Raw genomic sequence first — 22506 nt, 5'->3', positions numbered from 1 at the left:
GGATTCAAACCAACCAAGTGTGCAAACAGAAAAGCATCGCACTGAGCCCGATGCTGACCTCTGCAGATGAATCCGCGACACGAGCCGGTCGTCTCTTTTACACATTTATTTTGAAACAGCACAAAAGTGTATGGCATTTCAGCAAGCAGACCACGACCATGGAAAAGAAAATGACATGAAAGTTTCCACTACTGAGCTATATAAATATGATATGACATATAAAAAGATACAAACAGAAAACCAAAGAAATCCACTCATAGGCCTCCAATAAAGTGACAGTGAAGGCTGTTTTTTAAACGTATAAAAGAAATGTGAGTACAGCAAGCACTGTTGATTTAAAAAAAAAGAAAAAAGAAACATTTGTTTTCAAACACATTAAGACAACACGACCCCCACGTTCTCCCTCTGCTTTGTAATTACAATGTATAGCTAACTCTGAGAGGGGATTCTTGTTTTCTTTTGGACTTCAAATTGTTTTGAAAAAAAGGGAACAGTACAAGTACAAATACTATACGTATTCACATTATCATAGCAAGTTACTAAAACCAGAACCATTTCTTTTAGTGTAATTATATGTATTTACATGGCAAAACTCGTACACGTATACTACTGACAGGAAGCCTTACCTCTCTTCTTCTAGCTTAACGAGTAACAACATCACACATTAGTCACACTACACGGGTTACCACCTCCAGTAACCTCGCCTCCTAATGAAACGCCTCCAGAGATTCTCATCTCATGTCTCTGTTGCAGGTAAATCACACCATGTCTCGTAACATTTGATGCAATCGACTCACATACACCAACAGCAGTAATGTGTTTCATATAAATAAATATTATAGCAACATAAAACTCAGTGTCAAATTCCCCGTGCCCACAAACGATCCCCTTCATGCTTCAGGATGTCTCGGCACGATGAGTTTTTCCAGCTCCCACGGGCTGGAAAAACTGATCTAATTGCCAGAAAAACAAAAACAAACAAACAAAAAAAACGAGGACATGAAAAACGATGCGAAGTACAAAATATCTGCAGTACAGCTGTGAGGAGTACAGTGGGAGGTGCTATGTATCTACGTATGTGCTACAGTAACAAACAGGCAGGTGGCTACAGTCGGTGAAGAGTGAGTGCTCGAAATGGACACAGTATGGCTGATATACAGTATAAATGCTTTACTCTGGGGGGGAATGGTCCACACAAGAGTCCATCACAGGTGACGAGTTCATTTTAAGTGATCAAACATGCAGATACAATCGCACAGAAGAGGTGCCACAGAGGGAAACTGTTTGTGGTGGCTTAAAAAAGAAAAGAAAAGAAGTATACGACGACTGCACAGGAGCAGCTGTGTTTCATCAACATTCATATTCTACAGTATCGCCCTCCTCAGCCGTGACCCCTCGGGAGATTATCCGTCAGCTTCAGACGACCCCGCCCCCCTCTTCTACTGGGGCTTGTCCGTCTTGTGTGCCGTGAGGAAGGCCATGCCGTGGGTCCTGAAGTGGGTGTTGAGGTCCGTGGCCTTGTCGAATCGCCGGCCGCACACCTTGCAGCCCAGGTTTCCGTCTCCGTCCTCGCCCTGTGCCTGAGGAGAACCGGCAGCGGGAGAGCCATCTGGAGAGCCTTGGGCGCGAGGGGTCCCGCGTTCCGCGTCGCTCTGGGTGTCCCGCACTCGGTGAGTGATGAAACGGTGTCTGCTGAGAGAGCCGGCCGATGCAAAGCAGACTCCGCACTGCAGGCACTGGAAGGAGGCGGTGTCGCCCCGATGCTGGGGGATGTGGCGCTGAAACTCGGCCCCGTCTTCTGTAGTGAACCCGCAGGGGACACAGCGGAAAACGTTATCTTCCTCCTCTGCCTCACTGGGTCCCACTGATGTTGACGCCATGGATGCCCTGGTTCTCTTTGCGGGACCGCCGCCATCCTCTGTGTTGGTTTCGTCCTCGTCTCCCGCTCTGGCCGCAGGAGGACCGACCTCACCGTCTTGCTCCGAGGAGCTCCCCGGTCCTTCTCCCCCTGTGGCTGCACGCTTCCTGGTCATAGGGGGACCCTGAGAAAAAGGGAGAGCAGAGGCTAAGCAGCTGTGGAGACGATACACGAACAGAGCCTGCCCCAAGAACCTTTACTCACCTGTCCATCTGTGTTTCTGTGATGGAGTCGAATGTGTTTGTCCATTAAGAACCGACTGCCAAATGTACGTTTGCCTTCTGTACAATATCTGAGGAGTAATAATAAAGCAGCTCTATTAGTGACTGATAACAGATAAAGAAAAAAAAGACCATGATCTACACTGAAGACATTTTAAAAAGGCATCAAGTGGTCAGTGCCCTCTGCTGCACAAGCAGTGTAATGGTGCCATTCTTTTTTTAAACTTCTGCCAAGTTGATGTCAGCTTGGTATGGATTTCCATCTACGGTCACACCTTACAAGCACTGGCTTCAATCAGAAGACTTTAAATTACACACCTTTAACTGGGTTGTTTCAGACAGCGGATGAATTGAAAATAAGGATATTCTTACAAAGCTACTCTATTTAGTCCTCCAGGATAAAAACTATTGACTGACCTTGGAGGTCATCTGTGTACAATGAACTCATTGTCATGTTCAAGAAACCAGTTTGAGTTAGTTAATTCCACATCCCTATGTGCCCGCCACCGTCTTTTACAATTTAAGGTTGTGCATAGGTTCCATCTCTCCAAAGTCAAGCTATCTCGCATGTATCCGAATGTGGACCCCTCTTATGATAAGCGTGGGAGTGCAGAGGCTTCCCTTATCCATATGTTCTGGACGTGCCCTAGCCTTGAAGGATTCTGGAGAGATATATTTCAAACCGTGTCCCTATTTCTTGGATACCACATGAATCTTAATCCATTAGTTGCGCTTTTTGTCACCACTGGCAGGCTGATGCACGGTTGACCTCGTCACAGCATTGCACGCTCCCTTGTAGCTAGACGTGCGATCCTACTAAGATGGACGGGCGCCCCTTTGCCCAATCATGCTCAATGGCTGAGGGACCTTATGTACTATCTGAACCTTGAAAAGAACCGTTATGCGATTAGTAATAACAACAGTAAATTTTACAAGGTGTGGGGGCAATTCCTGAAATACTTTTCCAGCCTTCAGGTTGTGAACCCGACTTCCAGCATTACTCAGTAAATCCTCCCCCCTGTTTTTTTTTTTTAGTTATTTGTGTGTTTTTTTATTTTCTTCTGCTTTGTCCTGTTGTATTTGTGATGGTTTTTTTTGTTTGTTTGTTTTTGGGTTTTTTTTCCTACCTGGCCAGAGGGATGGGGCTACTAAGTGGTATGGGTAGGGAGTAAACTGATAAAAGCAATTACAAGATAGGTGAGTGTGTCATTAATCTGCATTCTATTATTTCAGTTCAATCAATCATTGTTAAACCTACTTGTTGTTTAACAATTCTGTGTGTATCTGTCTTTCTTTGTTGCTTCAATTTAATAAAAATATCTTTGAGAAAAAAAGAAACCAGTTTGAGACGATTTGAGTTTTATGACATGGCACATGAATCCTGCTGGAAGCAGCCGTCAGAAGACAATGCGATCATAAAGGGATGGATATGGTCAGCAACAACACTCAGGTAGGCTGTGATGTTTAAATGATGCTCAGTTGGTACCAAGAGGTCCAAGTGTGTCACACCCTCATGCCATTAGCAGCCAGAACCACCGATCCAAAGGCATGTAGGATCAATACTTTTATGCCGACAATCAGGCAACAATTTTCTAATCTTTTACTGTCTAATTTTGGTGAGGATTTGGTGGGAACTGTAGTGTCAGTTGCCAGTTCTTAGCTGACAGGTGTGGTTTTCTGCTGCTGTAGATCGTCTGCTTCAAGTTTTGACATGCTGCATGTTCAGAGATGCTCTTCTGAATACCTTGATTGTAGAAGATGCTCAGGTCATCTTTACCATGTCTGCATTTTAAATGCAAAATTACCAAGCACTTGAACGGCTGTACCTAATAAAGTGGCCAGTGAGTGTGTATTACATTTAATCATACAAATTATAATTGCTGTAGGTTTATATTTGAGATTTACTCGTGTCTATATGCTACCCATAAACAGTGTCTGTACTGAAAGTGTAAGTTACTCACTGGCAATGGAAGACTCTTTTGTTGCCCTCATGAATGACACGCTCGTGACGTCTCAGGCTGGAGGATGTGCTGAATGTGCCTCCACAGATACGACAGGGAAACTTTGGAGATAACATCACACATAAAGACATTGAGAGAAGATTTAAAAAAAAAAAAAAAAAAAAAAAAAAAAGGATACTGAAACTTGGTCTTCCTACCAAAAGGAGTGGCTCTTTCCCTACTTCACTATCCACAATATGCTAAGCTAACAGAAACTAGATTTCGTGCACTTCTGTGTTAATAACATCTGTTCCTTTCCTTCCTGTGATCAACATTATCTGTCACACCTTGCCGTGCTCCATCTTCACGTGACTCAGATAGTCTTCGTTGTCCGTGAACGTGTTCTGACACTGAGGGCAGGTCCACTCGGTTGGAGCGCTTGGATGACTGCTGCCTCCTGTGGTAGTGGAGTGACTCCCTGGAGCCTCGTAGTCCTCATCGGCATCATCGTCATCGTCCTCTTCTTCCTCTTCTTCCTCCTCCTCCTGCTCCCGACCCCAGTCCTCTCCATCAGAGTTATCAGGCTTTCCAGAGGATTTTGACTTGAGGCCAGAGGGACCAGATGCGTTGGCTGGAGCTGAGGTGGGGTTAGCGCCATCGGTCTGAGACTCCTGTTTGGCGGACGGGCCTCTGTGAGCGGTCTGAGCGGGACGACAGGAAATTGTATGAGAAGAGAACAGAAAGGCAAACGGAGAAAATCGTCATCTTGAAGCTGTTCTTTGAATAAATACGATTATTTCGACTACAAACAAGTTCTAATGTCTCTATTGCTAAACTTTTGTACTTGGTATAGAACTTAGGACGAGGTCACCGGAGGGGTACCTCGCTAAGGCCGATCCAAGAATTACTGTCTGCCTTATTTGACGCCGCATTCATTGTAGAAAGCAACGAATGGGCAACACATAAAGGCAAAGGACTAACACATCATGTGCTGTGACATTCTGTATGTACCCACCTTAATATGCTCCATCATGGAGCCTTTTTGGGCGTAGAGCTTGGTGCAGTCAGGACACTTGAACACATGCACTTTTTGCTTAGCTAAATGAGTATCAAAATGCATGTACAGCAAAGGTTTTTGGGTAAAAACTGTATCACACATCACACATTTGTAGATCATTCTGCAAAAGGAGAAGAAGAATTCAATGGTTAGGGATCAACTTAGAGAATTTTCCTAAACAGTCTGAAAATATTTCTCTGTGGAAACGTTGAAAAGCAGCACACGTACTTGGCCTGTCCTCCGGTGAGCGTTGGGTGCTGGGTGCTGATGTGGCTCTGGGCGCTGGGGGAAGACTTGAAGGCCATGGGGCAGCTCGGGCACTTGTGGAAGACCTCGCAGTGAGCAGTCTGAATGTGGGACTTGATGGAGTTTAACCCTCCGAACACGACCTGGCAGCTCGAGCACCTTGGTTAAGAATAATGAGAATAATCAATAACAGGGATAAAATAAAAAAAAATAAAAAAAAATATGTTTAAGTGTCATAAAGATTAAATGCGTTGTTTTTCAATTAAACCCATGGATGGAATTGTGTCTCAGGACTCTTTGGATGATTGAAATCAATCTTGGACACCTATGATCATTAGTTTGCCAGGTGAGCCCAATTAAAGGAAAAACTACACAAGAAGGATGTTCCACATTATTAAGCTGACCACCATTTTCAAGCAATATAGGAAGGAAAAATTATCTCTCTGTTGCTGAAAAGCGTGAAATAGTTGAATGCCTTGGACACGTAATGAAAACCTTGGATATTTCACAAAAACTTAAGCGTGATCACCATAATGTTAAGAGATTTGTGGGTGAGTCAGAGCACACATGGGTCCGTGCAGATAAAAGCACAATGATGAAGGTTTCTGCCAGACAAATACATCAGATTAGGAGAGCAGCTGCGAAAAGGCCATTACAAAGCAGCAAGCAGATAATTGAAGCTGCTGGTGCCTCTGGAGCCCTGCGAACATCAAGGTGTAGGATCCTCCAGAGACTTGCAGTTGTGCATAAACCTTATATTTGGCCACCCCTAACCAATGCTCACAAGCAGAAACGGCTGCAATGGGACCAGAACTACAAGAAGACTAATTTTCAAACAGTCCTGTTCACTGATGAGTGCAACCCTGGATGGTCCAGATGGATGCAGTGGTGGATGGTTCTTGGACAGCCACCATGTTCCAACAAGGCTGCAACATCAGCAAGGACATGGTGGAGTCATGTTTTGAGCCAGAATCACGGGGAGAGAGCTCCTTGGCCTCTTTAGGGTCCCTGAAAGTGTGAAAATGACCTCTGCAAAGTATGTTGAATTTCTGACTGACCACTTTCTTCCATGGTAGAAAGAGAAGAACTGTGCCTTCTGCCAGGGCTGCTCAATTAATCGAATTTTAATCTAAATTACGATCTGGGCTTTCAACGATCATTAAAAATGACTGAGCCGATTATTAGTACCTTACTCGTGCTTTACTCTCGCGCTGCTCCGTGTGGTAAAACGAGCGCACCTCTCTGCGATTCAAACACGCGTCACAACAATTAAGAGGACCCGAGGGAAGCTCGGAAAGCTAAGCAGAAGTTATTTGGAGAGGATAATGGGTGCTGAAGAAAGAATGCTGTTGGTTGAAAAGAGAGGTAAAACGACTTCAGTGGTGTGGAAACATTATGGGTTTGCGGAGTCAGACGTGGATCAAGTAGACATAGTGTGTAAACTTTGCTACGGTGTCGTAGCTGCACCACAGAGCAACACTACAAATTTATTCAATCATTTGAAGACCGCTCACGAAGCGACATACGATCAAACAATGAAGGAGCAGCAACTTTAGTTGACATACCTCAATGTCAGTTTGATGCAATTGTGCATTGTGTGGCTACACAGCTTGCCTTGATGTTTGGTTATTTGTATGCATAAAGATTATGCAGTATTTTGAAGTTCACTAAACATAGATGTTTACATTTTTCATTTATTTTTTATATTGCAAACATTTGCACTGGTATCAGTATTTGCACACTATTTTATATTATTTTTTGACAACCTTTAAAGCCATTATTCAATACATTGTTACTGTTATATAAATATCGTCAAATAATCGAGATCTCAATTTCAGTGAAAATAATCGTGATTATCATTTTTGCCATAATCGAGCAGCCCTACCTTCTGCAACAAAATCATCTTCATGCAAGACAAGGCACCATCTCATGCTACAAGGAATACCTCTGCATCATTGGCTGCTATAGCCATAAAAGGAGAGAAACTCATGGTGTGGCCCCCATTCCTCCCTGACCTCAATCCTATTGAGAACCTTTGGAGCATCCTCAAACAAAAAAAATATCAGGGTGGGAGGCAGTTCACATCCAAACAGCAGCTCTGAGAGGCTATTCTGACATCCTGCAAAGACATTCAAGTAGAAACTTTCCAAAAACTCACAAGTTCCATGGATGCAAGAACTGTAAAACTGCTATCAAATAAAGGGTCCTATGCTAATATGTAACTTGACCCGTTAAGATGTTTTTGATTGAAATAGCTTTGATTTCAGTAAAATTAATTGACTAATGCTGCAAATTCAACAAATTACCATTTTCAATTCTCTACAACCTATAAAATGTTTTGAAACTGTGTGCGTAATAATTTGGAACAGTGCATTTTAAGTTTTATATTTTTGAAAAACATACTGTTTTCATTGGGAGTTTTGTTGAGTAACATTTGAATTATACTCTTATGCTGACTGACATTTGAATCGGCTATTTAGGAAAATCAGAGAAAAATATCATTTGCATAATAATTTGGTGCGCGGTGTATATATATCAAAATACGTTTCCTTTGTTTGCAGCAGTATGCGACTTAGCTAAAAGACAATAACCAAAAAGCTTCTTCACTTTCAACTTTCTGTTTTGTGTTGCTTTGCACATTGCCTTCTAAAGCTTTTATTGCACTATAGTAACATCACAGCTTGAAATCAAACTGATTCAAAATATCTGCGCTTCACCTTTAATCATCTGCTCCACTCTGTGTGCACGCAGAGTGAAAATGAGAGCAGAGCAAGACGAGAAATGAGTGAAGCTATATATGATAGCAAAGACGGCAAAGAGTACAATACAGTTGAGCTGTAATGAAACGCGTGCAATAAAACACGGTACATAAAATATAAATATTTACATTTTTTGTCTCATTAATCTGTCTGTCTGCAATTTACCCTTAAATCTGAAAAAAAAAGAAAACTGGCATGAAGGTGTCTATTTCGGCCTGAAGGTTCTTATCTATATCACATATTATGTTGCCTAGCAACCACTAAAATGCCCACTTGCAGTGTTTTGCTTCGGTAACACCTTAGAAAATTCTGGTTATAATTTTAATTTACAACAATACCATCCAATTTATATCAACAAAAGCTTAACTATACGTGTAATATTATGACACCTTTACAACATCTGGCAACCACCTAGCAACCGCTTGAAATAGCCTGTTTTTTTCTTGTCTTTTTGCACTTATAAAAGCTTATGAAAGCATGCTGTTGTTTTTCTTTCACAACAATAATAGCTCATTTAGATCCAAAATAGTTGGATTATACACAACATATTGTTATCGTGTTATCTATCTATAACATGTATCTATAATGCACCTTATAAAAGCATCAGGCCTAACAATATTGTAGCCTGTGCTTAAAAAGCCAGGTAAAAGACAGTAAAAATAAATTATAGAACTGTATGAATCTTTTCTTTTTGCAAATCCTCACAGTGAGAAATATATCTTATTAATTTAACACTGGGATCGGATTGGCAGATCCGCAAAGTTTCAATATAGGGAGTGAGAAGTTGGAAAGTGCTGTCACTTCATTGCAAGACGTTCTTAAGACTCCTGTTGTAGCTTCAGAAGCTTTTTCCGCTAGTCACTGCTCCAAACATCTGCTTTGAATCAGACGGACTGATTACGTGACGGATTTTATAGTTTATATTATTTTATTTTAATAATTCTTAGCTACATTTAAGCTGCCCATTAGCAAATGCCTCCCACAGAAGAAGTGGACATGATTTTCAAATACCTTTTGAACTGCCAGTTACTCAATTGGTCATGTCATATGTTAACCATGTTCGATAGCGTGTCCACACCTGTAGCCAATGCGTCTGGCAAAGTGCAAACAGGCCTCGTCCAGGTGGGTCTGGAAGCTGGCCTGCCGTGCGATTCCACCGCACTCGGGACAGACATGAGGCGCTCTGTGTTTATGGATCCTCTGGTGGGCAGACACGGCACACGAGTTAGGGAGCATCATGGGAGGCGAGCACTGTGTACATGTCTGAAAATGGGGAGAAAAAAGGAAAATGAAACAAAACAAAGTCATCATCACAACTTCATAACCAGCAGCACGAAACATACTGTTCACTCATCCCCAATACTCACTGAGTTAGGCGCAGCTCTGATCTGCTGGAAGTGGGTGACCAGCTCCGCTTTGCCAGAGAATTGTGTTTGGCACTCCGGACATTTGAAGTTATTGTACTGCAGCCCTTCAGCCTTCTTGCACGGCAGAGGCATCAGCGCTTGCGGGCCCTGAGGTGCTCGGCGGACGGATCGAGGCTGAGCTGCTGCTGCTGGAGATGAAGTGTCCTTCATTGGGCTGGAATTGGCAGAGATGTTGGGGCCTCCGGGTGTGGAGGAAGGAGAGGAGACTGGAGGAGAGGAGGACGAAGAGGAGAGCAGGCCTGGTCAGCCAAAAGGTGAAAAACAAGAGGAGATAAATGAAAAACGGTCAATGAGGATGAGTTACACATGAATGACATAGTTTTTAGTTCAAAATACATTTGCTTCTTTATTTTTTTTAAATAAAGAGATTAATATTTTAATGAGTGAATCATGGTTAGGTAACAAACAGCTCTTATTTCCTTAATATTTGTTGTTTATTCATTTTTTAAAAATCAACAAATGAAAAATACCTCTGGGCTTCCAGTGGACCTACTACGAGTTTTATTATTTTATGCCTGTTTCAGTGGTGGTGCTGATTACACACGGCAAAAGGCTTCAAATAATTGAGGTCAGTGTATATGCGAATAATCTCTATCAGCCAAAAGGTTCAGACTGCTCTAAACACTTTGCTTCAGATGCTTTTTTTCCTACTCGTGGCTCTGTATGATGTCAAAGAGAGAAGATATCCCTAATATGGTCATTTAAGGTACCCAGCTGTGGATGTGACATGCCTGCTTGTCAAACCTGTTTACGAGGGAGAGCATGAGCAGAAAGTAGGCTTACGGAGAGGAGAACTAAAAGAGCTCCTTCTAGACAGAAGATTAACTGATTGGCTGCAGGCTCAGCATGAGATAAGTAAGGTTTGTTTCAAAATGTTAATCATGAAAAGCGACTCATAGATCTAGAAGATTAGTCTGATTGGTCCCCATTAATTCCAACAATTTTCTTTGAGATGATATCAACTAAATGATAAATAAAATATGATTAACTGATGATTAAAGTAAGTGTTGGCTGCACTTCTGCTTACCACCAATTGGCGTTATGTCTTGTTGTCCAATCATCTGCTCCACAGTGACAGGCCTCATGACCAGGTGCGAGCACTGCATGACCAGCCCTCGCTCCTTGTGCTCTCTGGCATGCAGCAGCAGGCTGCACTTATTGAAGAAGGCCAGCCTCTTTGCACAATGGTTGCAGGTCACTTCGATGCGGAGTGATCGTCTGTCATAGTGTCGTGCCAGGCTGCGCTCCAGCGCAAACGCGTCTCCGCACTCCAGGCAGCGGTAACCTGTTGCAGGGAGGGGAAGGCCCCACTCGGGTGGTGGCAGAGCAGAGAGGTCGGGCTTGTAGCTTGGCAAAAGGTTTTTACTGTTCAGAATTTTGTTAAAAGCCTCCACCAGGCTCGACTGGCTCCGGGAGATGACGGCCCCCGTGCTGTTGACGATGGAGGCGGGTTTGTTCGGCTGGAGGCCGCTGCCTATGATGGTGCCGCTTCCTCCATTTGCCGTTTTGTTAGTGGTCGTACGTACGCTGATCCCACTCGCAGCAACTGAGAACTTCGGGGAGGAGGCTGCAACGGGGGTGACAGGCAAGGCGGCCGATTTAGTGATGCTTACAGCGGTGGCGGAAACCTTGGCCTTGTCAGACGCAGCCATTTTGTTTTGGACCTTTGTGGCGGCAGCTAGCATGACGCTGCTGGCTGCGAGTGTAGAGACAGGCAGAGCATTTAGAGCACTTACTTTCTGCGAAGTTGTTGTCATGTGACCAGGGGAAGACTCAGGTTTTTGGGCCTTGTTTCCTAAAACCTTACGTTCCCCAGCTTGAGCTTTAGGGTCCACACCTTTCCCTGCAGCACCACCTTTAGGCGCCACCCGTGTCACGGTTCTGGTGATTCCACCTGTGGAGGTTTTAATAGTTTTGATTCTGACTTTGAGGGGTCTGGATGGTGTTCCAGAAGCAGCAGGTGTTGCATCACCTGTGTCCCCCGCGTCAGTGGACACGGGTTTAGTTTTACCATCGTCCACCTCCATATTTTCCTCACCCGTTTTCGTGTTTTCTCCCTTGTCAGCTTTACCATCAACAACCCTGTCTATGCCGTTTCCCACCTCCATCTCTTCCTCCTCCTCTTTAGGTTCCCGCAGTTCAGAAGGAGGTGGGGTGGAGGCCACTGCAGGGCTGGAGCACCTTTTAGTTGTGACTTGAGCCGTTGATTTTGGCATCTCAGGTTCAGGACTCTCTGGTGAGTCTCTCTCTTCGATCACGTGTTCTGGATGCCTGTCCTCCACCTGGGGACTCTCTGTTGAGCCTAACGGGGGAGCTGATGAAGTCAAAGATGCCCCCGAAGGAGTGTCCCCAGGTTTGGGCTGAGATGCAGTAGAGGATGAGGGCTGTGCCGAGACTGAGTCAGACTTATAACGTCGGCTCAGCTGAGTGCAAGTCGGAGAGTCCGGGCTCTCCTGGATTACCAGGGGGCTTCCCAAATCTGGGTCAGAATCTTCCTCCTCCACCTGCTGGTGTTGAAATTCAGCAGGACCACCCTTGGGAGCTCCGTTAAAAGGCTGCGATGAGCGTAGAGGGTGTGATGAGGGTGCAGAAGGTGGAGTTGAAAGCAGGGGCTTGGAAGGTGGAAAGAAAGGTGAGGCTAGTCCCACGGGCCCACCAGCACCCAGAGGAGGGGACCCAGCTGACAGAGACGAAGATGAAGGTAATGAAGCTTTCACGCCGTCTGCTCTCTCTTGGCCCGTATCCTGCTGCTGCTGCTGGTGCTGCTGCTGTAGCAGCTGCATCTTTCGGGCTCGACCCACAGGATCTCCAGACCCCTGTGCCACAAGTGGTTTAAGTCTGTTGAAAATGTTACCACCCTGCTTGTGAGACTTGGCCGTACTAGCTCCTGCTGATTCTGAAGACACTTTGGGTGTATTTACCAACCATGGTGCACCATTAGGCTGAGCCTGGCTAAGTGGAAGTGGCGTGGAGACGCCAGAAGTCCCGAAACCATTGTGGTTGAGAGCTTCAGATTCAGCCAATCCAGGAGCGCACGCGCCAAGTCTAGGGCCCACATCCACCCCTGTGATCACATCAATGGTGTCCTGGTCTGCATCTACCTCCCCTCCATCCACCGTCTCGATACGCACTTTATTCTTCACAATCACACTCACAATTGAGGTGTCTGCCTGGGGGTCCGAGGGGCTTGGCGCTCTCATGGATGACCCAACGCTTTCTGGCTTCCCCAGAGGTGCACCTGCAGCTCCGTGCGGTCCCTCTGCCTCATCTGGGGCAGACTGGATGGCCTCTTTGGCATCTATGTCAGGAATGTCAAACGCTGCCAACAGGTCATCAAAATCTGGGGTCTTCATGTCCCCCATACCGGGATTACCTCCTGTAAAAACAAGACACAAAGCATGACTCTACATCCTACTACATAACCCTACATGCAAAAACTCTACTATAAAATGACAGTTATATTGTGTTTATATTTCCATGATAACCTGAAACAACAGACATGCACCTCCCTGTGATACACAAACAGGCTCCACTCGCTAGCTAGCTCGGATGCTGCATTAGCCAGCTAGCACGCTAGCGGCGGCGCTTCTGCTCCCCAAACCGCTCTCTCCGGTGGCAGGTTCAAAAATATTCCACTATGAATGGGAAACACTCGTCACTCCATCGTGCTTTTACCGCATGCAGGGCCCTGCAATAGTGACCATTTAAGAGGCGGTACCACCGACAGAGCGTTTTTGTAGCAGCGACCACGGTTATTTTTGAGCTACTACACTTGAGGCTGGCTAGCTGGCCGCTGAGCTCCAGCCAAGACAGAGAGAGACAGATAGAGAGAGGGGTCATTTAGCTAACGAGCTAGCGTTCGCCATTTAAAAGGCAACAGAGCGCTTCGCTGAGGTTTGGTGTGACAGCAGCGGCCACCCGGTGACAGCAGGCTCGACGAAATCACAGAAAACGGTGGCCGGGATGGGGATTTTCCTTTAATATTTCATGTATTTTTTGATTTGTTTACCTGGATGTGCGATTCCCGACTATCCTAGCTTGCTTTCAGCTGAAAATGCTGCGCTTCCCGTCACATGACTCAGCACATCCTATCAGCCTGTGATAGCGCTGGAAAAATGCACGGGAGGATGCTGAGAGCGACACGTATGTTTATTTCTGCTGGGAATTACCGCTTTTTAAAGGCTGATGGGGCTGCAGAAGTGTCACCACACCACAAACACATGTTTAGACAGTTTTTATTGCAAAAGAAACCCACAAAGACATGACAGGAGTGTGGCTAACTGTTTGGTTTCAAAGCCTGCCACCACAAAAAAAAGAAGAAAAAAAATCTGTGGCGAGAATTATCATTAATTGTTATAACCATGTAGAGAAATGTAGAGTGAAGGGTGCACAAGGCAATTTGAGAATGGACCATTATTATATTTTAATAGCATCAGTTTCTTTGTGGGCATATTAAACACTACATAGTTATTCAGTACTGCAGTATTTTCTTCTATATTGGTGCCTCTGAGTGTCTCGACAGAGAAGGATAGTAATAAATGTCTGAGTGCTGTCATGCAGGGCGATGCATCAGCATTCTTGTCATACATGTAGGAAATCCTGCATTAGTCTGCAATTGTTCATGTTTCTCTATTTCATTCCTCATTTCTTCTTCTCTTCATCCTTTTTGCCGTCTGGCTTGTTTCCCGTCTGGGAGGCCAGGGAACCCATGGCGTTGCGGATGGCCTCGTTGTTGGGGTCGACACCCGGCAGGTTCTCCAAGACGCTCTGAAGGAACTCTGGGTCTTGCATCACGTCATAGTCATCTTCCTCCTGTTCAGTTAAGATACAGCATATATTATACACAGCTGCTATATGGAAGTTTGATTCTGCCACTAAAATTAAAAATGCACTGAATGTGATGTTTTGCAGGGAAACCACAGGTCCTGACATATATTCAGATGCTACTTTTACACATTCCACTTAAACCCCTGAATGATGTCACAGGACCAAAAAGGACCCGAAAGGATTAATTACCAGCCCCACAGAATATCTACAGGGGTCCTGTGTTGTTTTGGTGGGATGAGAATGATTGGGCGTTGGTCCTTAGCAGAGCTTTGCAGACAGTTATCTACATGTTGTAGCTGTGCACTCTCACCAGGGGGCAGTGTCAATGATATGTATGACAGCTAGTCTGTGGGCCACTGTTTCACTATCTATTTCATAGCGTCATCACCACCAGGCTGCCCGCTGCTGGTTATTTGAAGCTTTTTGTGCAGTCACAGATCTACAGAAACTGATAGAAGCACAGGCATTTCACTTCACACACTGTCAGGATGTGGTTTTAATGTTGTGGCTCATCGGTGACCACTGTATGTATGGTTTTAGCACCATTTTGTCACCTAGAACTTTGCCAGCTCATCTAGTCTGCATGTTGTCTTATCATCTGAAGAACAGTTTGCCACGATGACACCATTTAAAATAGCAAACTATTCAAAAAGACACAGGAAATACAATTTGATGCTTAAAGATGCTGAGTACATTCAGGTCCATCTCACTATTGTTAAACTTGATAGATGGATATTTATTACTGAAAGGCAAGTGCCTCCTTATATTTAATATCTGCTAGATTGAACCCCGACTATTCAGAAACAAGCTACTTTCTTATGAAATCATTCCTCCTTCAGGTTATTAATTTAATACGTTTTATTCGTATCGAGTCTTTGAAAGGGCTCCAGCTGTTACGTCGGTTCACATTATGTGTGCTGGAATAACTCGAAATATTTCCTTCCTTTATTACTTTATGAAAAGTCCACAAAGCATGATGATTTCACATCCAACACTCAAAAATAACAGTTGCTCAATTTAAATCATTATGATGACTCACCTTGGCTGATTCAGCTGTGTCCATGGGGGCTCCTGTGTCCATTTCACCATACTCTGTTCACAAATAAGAGGATAGTTATGCTTTATGTTCAATAATAATAATAATAATAATGGATTGCATTTATATAACGCTTTTCGGGACCCCTCAAAGCGCTTTACAATACCACTATTCATTCACTCTCACATTCATACGAGTTAAAACAAATACACTGATCATAAGTGGAAGTTACCTCCTCCAGCAAGAGACATCTGCATGGCGTAGGCTATCTGCTCCTCCTCGGTCATGCTGCTGAAGTCAGGAAGCACTGCTGCACCACTCTCAGGCTGAGATACTGACATCTTCAGTAAAGCCTCCTCTGATTCTGCGTTTAAAAAGAACACTTGGTTAAATTCTAATGTACTGTAATAATTTTTATCTCAAAGGTGAAAATAACGATCTGTGAATTCTGCAGTCACCATCTGCGCTGGGTGTGGGCACGCCTGCCTCGGCCGCAGAAGCGGCAGCAGCTCTGCGGGCCTCTTCCTCCTGCCTCTGTCGCTGCTCCTCCATTGATACACGCAGGGCCTAAAGCAGGGGCAGCACGGTGAGATAAAAAGGCACAGGATGGACTCAGTCCACAGGACAGGAACAAGAAAGTCACTTTTTACAATTTGTGGCAAAGCCACAGAGTACTTGAAATATGACTGAAGTCATGTAAAAGAATGAGTACTCTGTTTCATGTATCTGGCACAAGGGCAAGATATAGATATAAGAAAGGAAACTGTGGAGATAGTCGTCAAGTTGTTATGCAGGAAATAGTTTAAAACAACCTGCTTTTATTAACCTTAGACACGCAAGTTTCCAAAAGAGGCAGCATCGAAAATAACACCATTAATAATTTATTTCCTAAATAAACAAATGAACTAGTGTAGAAGAGCTGTCCTTTACATTTTTGGCCTCATGATTATCAGCTTTTATAAAGATGATGTCATTGATATTAAAAGTCACACATTCCTTTACTGCCATTTTAAAGACTGCTTTGGAGCGTCACACCCATTCTCTACACGTCCATCAGTTGTGCCAATAGCCACATCTGTTCTCTAGTTATGGAAGACCAAATTATTATCAAATATGAATAAGGTTCTCCTGCTGGTGTGTGTTATGGTCTTTGTATTTACAGTGGTAGTGGGAAATAAACTCCCCAGTGTTGTTCACAAGCAGCAGTAGCTCTGTCAGCATAGGCAGGCTTTGAGTTGAGTATCTGAAAGGATTTTTAATTTTCTCCTTTTCCATGCAACTATTTTGGCACATAATATACCACATTATCAGCTTCTCAACCCACCTCCCTATATTGCTTACCAAGGCTAGCTCTGGATCAGCACTGGGATCCACCCCAAACTCAAAGTCGCTTGCACCGAGACCCATCATAGAGCCTCCTTCCCCGGCCAGGATGGGAGAGGACAGCAGAGCATCAGCCAGACTGGGTCCTGGAGGGACTGTGACCAGGTGGGAGCCCGTCCCCTCCTTCCCATTTAGAGTATTTATAAAAGCAGTCAGCTTCTCTGTGTTCGCCTCCTGAACAAATAGTTGGAGACAGTTTGTTTAGATATAGAAGCACCAGATATGGAAATGAAAACAAAACAATACAAAAAAAAAAAAAAGAAAAATGTTGGTAGGCTTTAATGCATCTCGTTTTATAGCTCTGATATGGAAGATTATCCAACAATGTCTCACCTCCTCTCCAAAGTTAATAATATCCACATTCACTTTCTCCTTTTTCAAGCGCTTTGCCATCTTCACAAGCTGAAGAATCGGTAGATTAGGACAACAGCAGGCAGAGAAATATGCACAAACACATGAGTGCGCAGACAGCAGGAGACATTACACCTTTTGCATATAATGTGTAGTTAAAGAACATTTAACAAAAGGTCCTCACATCTTTTTCATTATCCTCCACAGGACTCCCAACAAAGGCAATGATCCTCATCTTGTGGTTTTTTCCTTGTCTGTGCTTTAGGGCCAGCTAAAGAGGGAAAGGATAAAATTATGGATCATAAACTGCCATAAACTGTTTTTTTTTTTTTTGTTTGTTTTGTTTTTAACCAGTTACTGCAGTTTACAGGTTACACACATGAGCGACTCGGATGCCTGTGCAGAAGCAAATCTTTCCTCTGGGCTGGACAGCGTGGAGTTTGGACAGGATACGGCCAGTATCCGGAGTCAGTGTGGTCAGGACTTCACAGTTACTGCAAGAAAACATACAAAAACCCAGGAGTCAACACCTTCAGTTGTTACCTTAACAGGTAATTAAATCTGACACACAATTTAATACACAACACTGTCAAATGAGTTTGTGCCAATTCCAAATAATCCCAGTAAAGTACACATTTAACAAATTAACAATTGGTTAATATTAATATTAAAATACTAAATATTAATTAGAATTAGCTCTGTCAAAGCAGTGTGGTGTACTAAAGAGCAGCTTTCATAAATAGCATGTCAGACTGGTGGTTAAAGGAAGTGCTCCTCATTTAGAAACCATATGGTTTGATCGTTTTGATGTTGTGCAAATGTCTGTTTACATTAACCACGGGTTGGAAAAGAGCTAGCACAGCTCATGTAACACCTGCTTATCTTTTGTAAAAATGCTTATGGTTAACCAGCAAACAGTATTAAACCTCAGACCCAGCAGCAACAGGCCAGAGGTCTGAGCTATGAAGTAGGATTTTGTGTTATCCAGGTAACATCGGGGTTTTCAGTACTACAAAGATGGACCACTTACTTACTGGGTAACTTATGAGATAGCCTTTATTTGTCAGTTGCAGGTCTTTTGCCCACAACCGAGATGACAGACCTTGCCGACCGTACATACAATACAAACATCACATTGGGGAGACAGGTCAGGCCAGGTAGCGAGGAAAAAAAACATTGAAATGCACAGATATCAACACACCATAACACAATAAACACAGACAGCAACATGGGAAAGTGTTCCAGTGTGTACATCTGATCTGGGACCGCTGCAATCTTTCTACTGCGCCTCCAGCTGACCCAATGTCCACATCATGGGGGAGGTAAGCGTTGGAGGTGGCGTTGGATCCGGGGTAGGGAGGGTGATGCGTTGGTGAGTGCTTATCAGTATCAGTATATGTATGTGTGTGCGTGTCCATAGTTCAGCTGAGACAGTGTCCTTCGCCCTGCCAGGCTAAGTAAACAGTCTTCCAGCCAACCCAGGTGGCCTTGTAGGGAATGGGAAGGAACAGACTCAACACAGTCGTTATCAGGGAGTTGTTGTTCGGCTCCAGCCTTGAGCTGGCGCCAAAGGGGTAGCCGGGTTATGATGGAGAATTTCAAGCTGTTTTTTAACACTCCGACACTGGTCTCTCAGTCTCCCGTTAATAGCTGCGAGCTTCTCCGTGATGTTATTAGCCGTCGATTTTGTGGTCTTGTCACTCTTTTTGCTCACCTAGCAGATTCTGAGACCTCACGACCGCAGCCAACTGATCCGAGGTGTAATCCAGCTCCGCCCAGAGATGTTGTTCTGAGTTGATTCTTTCCTGATGTAATCCAACATACATACGCTCAAAGGTGTTATTCTGAGCATTCACTGCAGTCGTAAGTGCCTCCAAGCTCTTAACCATGCTGCCTTCAGTGAGCCCTTTCTGAGAAGTCGCACCTGTTGTTCCAATCCCAGCGGGCAGCCTTGTGGGGGTTTGAACAGCCGGTTCCGCTCTCTTAATTCTCCGATAAGCCAGGGCCAAGCCAGCTCCGATCAGCAAGAACCCTGTTATCATGGTTCCGAATATGTAGATATCTTCAGCGTCCTCGATCGACAGTCCCGCCAGGCACACGATCCTCTGCCACCCGTCCATCGTGTATCCGGCAGGGAAAGTCCCTCCAGGGCACTCGGGTTCTCCCGAGCCCAGACTTCTCGTTGTTAAAGTGTGTCAATAGCAAATCTTCTGCAAATCTAACCTGCTCCGGAGTAGGTCGGGTTCAAGATTAAAGAACAACAAGTATAAATCATCACCACTACTCCAGAAAATAGCATCAGCATTCCTGGAAGATCGTTGGACTTCTTTACACAGATTGTGTAAGGGCCTTAAGTTTTTTTTTTAATAGCATCTAAAGTCTAAATCAGCCAGTCTGTTGCCAGTACACTTATCAATAACTGTGATTGGTCAGACGCTGCCAAAAACCACTCTTGCGTTAACTTATGGAGAGAATAACACTCTTCGTGTGACCTCTTATCCTGACTGTTAGGATAAGTGAATCCAGATAACGGAAATCTACCCTGGGTATGTTCAACTTGTTTTGTACAGGCCTTAGCTGTCACAGCCTCTACACAAAGACAACAAATGCACTTCTTTATTTAGAAGGAAGTCATTGCACTGCATCCTCTGAAGACAGCCATCATCAGTAACCATGTACGATTTAATGAAGTGTTATGACTTTAGCCACATAATTGTTTAATGAAGAGAGAACGGCTTACTTTGCCATAGTGATGAGGCCCACGTTGTTTTCTGGATTGCTGCGTGTTTTGGAGTGGCAGACAATGTTGACAGCATCCTGCTGAGCCTGTAGCCTCGTTGGCAGGAAGTCTCCATTTCTCATGTACTCGCTGTTGTCCACACTGAAGAGGAAACAGCACTTTAATGTGTACTCCATCACAAAGCTTAAGAGTTAGTAAGCGTTCACGTAATTCATTATCAGCCATAACCTACATTGGCCGAATGGGTAGTATAATATATTCACCGGGAGAAGCAATAAACAAAAGTTTAGCCGCTATAAAGCGTAACAGGGTAAAAACAGTCACAGCTAGCACGGCTTGCTAACGTTAGCGAGAGGTGACTCTACATATGCCGCTGGAAAACAATCAAGTAACCGCTGGTGTCAGTTAATAATTTAGGCAGAAAACACCAAACTGTAACCAGCGACATTCTGGAAATTAAGTCTCGTGGCTTGCAGGTAAATAAAGACTTTAATAAGACCTCAAATCAAGGCTAACTTTAGCTACAATGACTCAGCCGGTCGATATTGCGTTAGCCGGCCCACAATCAACTGTGCATTATCAGCCTGGCTGGCAGCGACATTTACCCCATATGCAGCTCGGTGAGCCCCCTTATAAAGTAACTTACTGGTACACCTCCATATGAACCGCTAACGGGTTTATAAACACACACAAAAATACATTTGTAGAGTTCTTACCAGACCATAGTACTTTCAAGCACCATTTTGGAAACTTCTTGTTGCTTTCTGTCGTAATCCAACAAGCTCACAGATTATTGGACGACGGTTGAACAAAGCGAAATATGATTGGGCAAGTCTTGTCTCCTTCAGGTTGTAGAGAGCTAGAGAGTATAATTAGAGCTGGTCTTTACTATTTAGAAGTTCTTTGGGGAGGGGGAACTGGTTTAATAAGAATTAAACTAGTTCATACAGGTTTACCCCCGAAACATTTTCTTCGTCAAACCATTTATAGGCTTTGTCTTCAGTAATAACCTATAGATTAACTCATTTATCACCCCCGAATCATCTTTTCTTTTCGGCTGGTGCCTTTAGGGGTCGCCATCATCTATTCCTTGCATCTGTCACACCAGTCTTCTGCATGTCCTCATTCACTACATTTATGAATCTCTTCTGAGGTCTTCCTCTTTCCCTCCAAATTCAGCGTCTTTTGTCCAGTATATCCGCTGTCCCTCCTCTACATATCCGAAATATCACAGCCTTGCCTCTCTAACCTTGTCTCCAAATCGCTCGATCCAGCTGTCCCGCATATGTATTAATTTTTAATCTTGTCCCTTCTGGTCACTGCTAATGAAACTTTTAACATCTTTAGATATGTCAGCTCTAATTTCAGCTCCATCTTTGCCAGCAACTCCAAATCATACATCATAGCAGGTCCCACAATCTTGCAAACCTTCAAGTTCCTTCTTGCTGCTCTCCTTCTTTCACAAATCAGTCTTTATACTCAGTTCTACCCACACCACCCTGCCTGCACTCTCTTCATCTCTCTTGTGCACTCACCTTCACTGTAGCGTCCCTCTCATTCACAGTCATGTTTAATAATCTGAACGAATACAATTATTTCCCAACTGGCCACCACAGCAGATGAATCCACATGTTTATTCTAAACAGTTCAGAGTAGGAAAAAAATACAGGATGATTTAAAACAGTTACAGCAGGAGGCTTTAAAAAAAAAGTTTCATGTCTTCAATTCAGGTTTGCCATGCTGGAGCAAGCAATTTTCAATCCACCACAATTACAAATAAACATTAGAGAGACCAGAGTAATACATACATTATATAACGCTGTAATAAATAGGGCTACGTGTGCATCTGTTTGGAACCATTAAGACTTTTATTGTCGGGACAGGGCATCACCTCAGAGTTTGGTTTAACAGACAAGTGAATTAAATAATCTACAAATGCGGTTTGCCTTTATATAATTCCTCCTGGTGGGAAAATTGTCAACTGGTTTAAATTATTGCACAGTTTTTTCACTGAAATATGCGGTGTAAACAAAAAAGCATCCCTTAAGTTACAGTTTTCTTATATCCTTATATGCAGCTCAGCATTTTTAGACATCAAATACTTGGGAAGTATTTGCAGTTTAACATGAGCCAAACATAACGCCAAGTTAAGACATTGTACATGAGAGTAAAAACATTTTGTTTTGTGTTTTACAGTAAATACAAAGTCTACACATCTCTGTTAATATGCCAGGTTTTTGTGATATATAAAAAAAAAAAAAAAAAAAAAATTTGATTGTTTTTCCATCTTCAGTGCGACCTATAACTACACAGTTTAACTAAAACATAAACTGAAAACATAAGTGTTGACAACCTCGGATAACTGCAATCAAATTTATGTTAAGTAGTCTGCACACACCTGCCATCTTTTGATCAAAATCACATATAATTCAGATGTTCTAGTGAGATGTTCCTGATATTTACATAGCTGCATCTTAAAGTCATAGCCATTATTGTCAAATGAATGACATTATTGAAAGGTATCAATCAGGAGAGGGCATTAAATGTACCACAAAACACAGTGAAGACAGTCATGAACACGTGGAGAATATTTGGCAGTGG

General features: G+C 43.6%; 2 protein-coding genes across 3 annotated transcripts; both read right to left on the bottom strand.

Annotated features, from left to right (window-relative positions):
• Window positions 1-126: 126 nt before the first annotated feature.
• Window positions 127-13700, bottom strand: znf687b (zinc finger protein 687b). Of its 2 annotated transcripts, none has more exons than XM_080864102.1 (10): window positions 13578-13700; window positions 10596-12944; window positions 9509-9774; window positions 9220-9404; window positions 5365-5541; window positions 5095-5257; window positions 4427-4780; window positions 4101-4201; window positions 2123-2210; window positions 127-2042 (listed from the first exon to the last, which is right to left on the bottom strand). In XM_080864102.1, exons 2-10 carry the CDS (start codon window positions 12928-12930, stop codon window positions 1440-1442), a joined length of 4272 nt encoding a protein of 1423 aa, XP_080720228.1. In that variant the 5' UTR covers window positions 12931-12944; window positions 13578-13700; the 3' UTR covers window positions 127-1439. The 2 variants fall into 2 exon arrangements, with proteins under 2 accessions (XP_080720228.1, XP_080720227.1); XM_080864101.1 differs by having other exon boundaries at window positions 128-2042; window positions 9509-9807.
• A 266-nt stretch (window positions 13701-13966) lies between these two features.
• On the bottom strand, window positions 13967-20776 carry psmd4a (proteasome 26S subunit ubiquitin receptor, non-ATPase 4a). The gene is made up of 10 exons (XM_080864103.1): window positions 20622-20776; window positions 19906-20046; window positions 17545-17659; window positions 17350-17436; window positions 17148-17216; window positions 16773-16988; window positions 15890-15998; window positions 15664-15795; window positions 15435-15487; window positions 13967-14380 (listed from the first exon to the last, which is right to left on the bottom strand). The coding sequence occupies exons 1-10, from the start codon at window positions 20645-20647 to the stop codon at window positions 14210-14212; spliced, it is 1119 nt and encodes a 372-aa protein (XP_080720229.1). The 5' UTR covers window positions 20648-20776; the 3' UTR covers window positions 13967-14209.
• Window positions 20777-22506: the final 1730 nt, after the last annotated feature.

The sequence above is a fragment of the Rhamphochromis sp. 'chilingali' genome, assembly GCF_963969265.1.
Source record: "Rhamphochromis sp. 'chilingali' genome assembly, chromosome: 17".
Classification (NCBI taxonomy): domain Eukaryota; kingdom Metazoa; phylum Chordata; class Actinopteri; order Cichliformes; family Cichlidae; genus Rhamphochromis; species Rhamphochromis sp. 'chilingali'.
The sequence above is the reverse complement of the archived record's forward strand: the minus strand, read 5'-3'. Positions and strand labels throughout refer to the sequence as shown.